Below are 2,310 nucleotides of genomic sequence, written 5' to 3'. Positions count from 1 at the left end.
ATATATATATATATATATATATATATATATTACTAACGTTATCATTTCTTTTATTTAGAAAGGATTTAATAAAATCATTAATGTCATCATATGCCTTTAACTCACTTTCCATATTTTCTTTTGACTTGGTAACAGCGTTTTCTTTAAATTCCATATTTCTATTATAATGTGCAACATTTGCATGAACATATTCTTTTTTATATATATAATAAAGCATGAATTTTACAAAAAATATTTTCTTTCTTTTTTCAATTTCTTTTATTTTGTTTTCTATATTTATTCTTTTCCTCTTCGTGTTTTCCATTTGTTCTTTTATTTCCTCCTTTAAAATATTGATGATTTGTTTTTTATGATAAACATTTTGATTAAGCTGTTACGCCATGAAGCAAATATACACAGAAAAAAAAAAAAAAAAAAAAAAAAAAAAAGATAAGTAGATCATAGGATTTTTCAATGTGATTAAATATAGTAACGTTCGTAATTAAATATAGAGATGCAGTTAGAATGAAGATATATAGAATAACAGAGATCTGACATAAGTTTTATAATATCATATAAATATCATTTCATTTGTTATTATATATATAAATATATATATATAAATATATATATATATATATATATATTTTTTTTTTTTTTTTTTTTTTTTTTTTTTTCTTTTTTTACGTTGATAAGTAAATTCTGTTCATCTTTAAATTTTTCTAATTCATTAAGTATGGAAGAAAATTTTTTCTTTTTCATTTTTCTAAAAATGTTTAAAAGAAGACTACCATCCTCAATTATTTTATTTCGGTTTTCCTATGTACATAAAAAAAAAAAAAATATACATATATATATATATATATATATATTTATTTATTTATATATTTTTTATAAGCAATTATAGGAGTGAAATATTTTTAAAATGTTAATAAAATTTGTAAATCATAAGGAACATTTATTAAAATGTCATATATGTACATGTTAATGTATTTATTTATTTATTTATATATTCATTTATTTATTTATTTAATTTATTTATTTAATTAATTTATTTATTTAATTATCCACTTATTTATTAAATTATTTATTCATTTATTTTCTTTTAATGATAACTTTTATGTTCCTGTCGGTCGGAGAATTCTGGCATAAAATTTCATTGGTTTCACTTAAAGAATTAATATATTCATCTATTTGTTTTTGTATTAAATTATAGTGAGATTCGTTTTCACATAATTCAATTTTATTTTGTAAGGATTGAAATCTAAAAAAAGAAATAAACAATTTTTTTTTTTTTTTTTTTTTTTTTTTGAAATATAACAATTGCAATATTTACCTGACTTGTTCAGGCAAAAATAAAAAAGGACACAATACAAAAAAATATAAAGCAAAAAATATATAAAGGTATATATATTTGAATTATATATATATATATATATATATATATGTATATATTGATATATATGATAATTTAATAAAATATATTTGTTTACATTTGTCGTTGTTTCTTGTGTGTTGATAAATGATCGATTTTATTAGTTATATATACATGTAATATATTTTTTTTTTTTTTTAAAAGTTCATTTAGAATGTGTAAGATGAATTTTATTTTACGTATGGCTTCTGTACATAATATGTCTAATATTATGGTGTTAATATTATTTATTTCGATTTTAATCTTTTTCTCTTCATCAATCATTTTTTAAATTAAAAAGAATAAACATATAAGCAAATTTTGTACATGTAAAAGAAATTATATATATATATATATATTTATATATATATATTTATATATATATATTTATATATATGTGTGTATATATATATATATGTATGTATATTTTTTAGGTATGATGAATTTTTTCCTTTTAGATTTATATAATACAAAATTATTGATATATTAGCTTATGCATACATTTATATAAAACATACGTATATTGTATACATATATATATATATATATATATATATATATACCATTGAACGTTTGAATTGTTTTTTAATTTTTAAAATATATATTTTTACATATATATTTATTATTATTACGTAAATTTTTTTTTTCTTTTCTTCTAAACATTTGTTATTATATTTACACTTATTAGTTTTAATCAACCATGTTAATACGAAGAAAATAAAAATATATTGTCTTAATAATGAGAATAAAAAATTCATGGGAATTTTTATATATATATTATACATATGTGTTTTTTTTTTTTTTTTTTTTTTTTTTTTTAAATAGAGGTTTTATAATTTTTATTGTATATTCATTTGTTTAATTTATAAATTTAAAATTTTTTTTTTATTTTTTTTATTTTTTTCCCCTGATTCATT

General features: G+C 16.1%; 1 protein-coding gene across 1 annotated transcript in view; it reads right to left on the bottom strand.

Moving 5' to 3' along the window:
* The window catches only part of PRSY57_1129600 (hypothetical protein), a gene marked incomplete at both ends in the record, with an annotated part of 2,436 nt that extends 758 nt beyond the window's left edge, over positions 1-1,678 (bottom strand). Inside the window, 4 exons of the mRNA XM_020114973.1 lie at positions 38-370; positions 667-798; positions 1,096-1,243; positions 1,473-1,678. Coding sequence (XP_019970342.1) covers positions 38-370; positions 667-798; positions 1,096-1,243; positions 1,473-1,678 — 819 coding nt within the window. Of the gene's footprint in view, positions 371-666; positions 799-1,095; positions 1,244-1,472 lie in introns of the transcript that reaches the window.
* Positions 1,679-2,310: the final 632 nt, after the last annotated feature.

Source organism: Plasmodium reichenowi, chromosome 11 (genome assembly GCF_001601855.1).
Source record: "Plasmodium reichenowi strain SY57 chromosome 11, whole genome shotgun sequence".
Taxonomy (NCBI): domain Eukaryota; phylum Apicomplexa; class Aconoidasida; order Haemosporida; family Plasmodiidae; genus Plasmodium; species Plasmodium reichenowi.
Note: the sequence above shows the minus strand (reverse complement) of the source record. Positions and strands in the feature narration are given on the sequence as shown.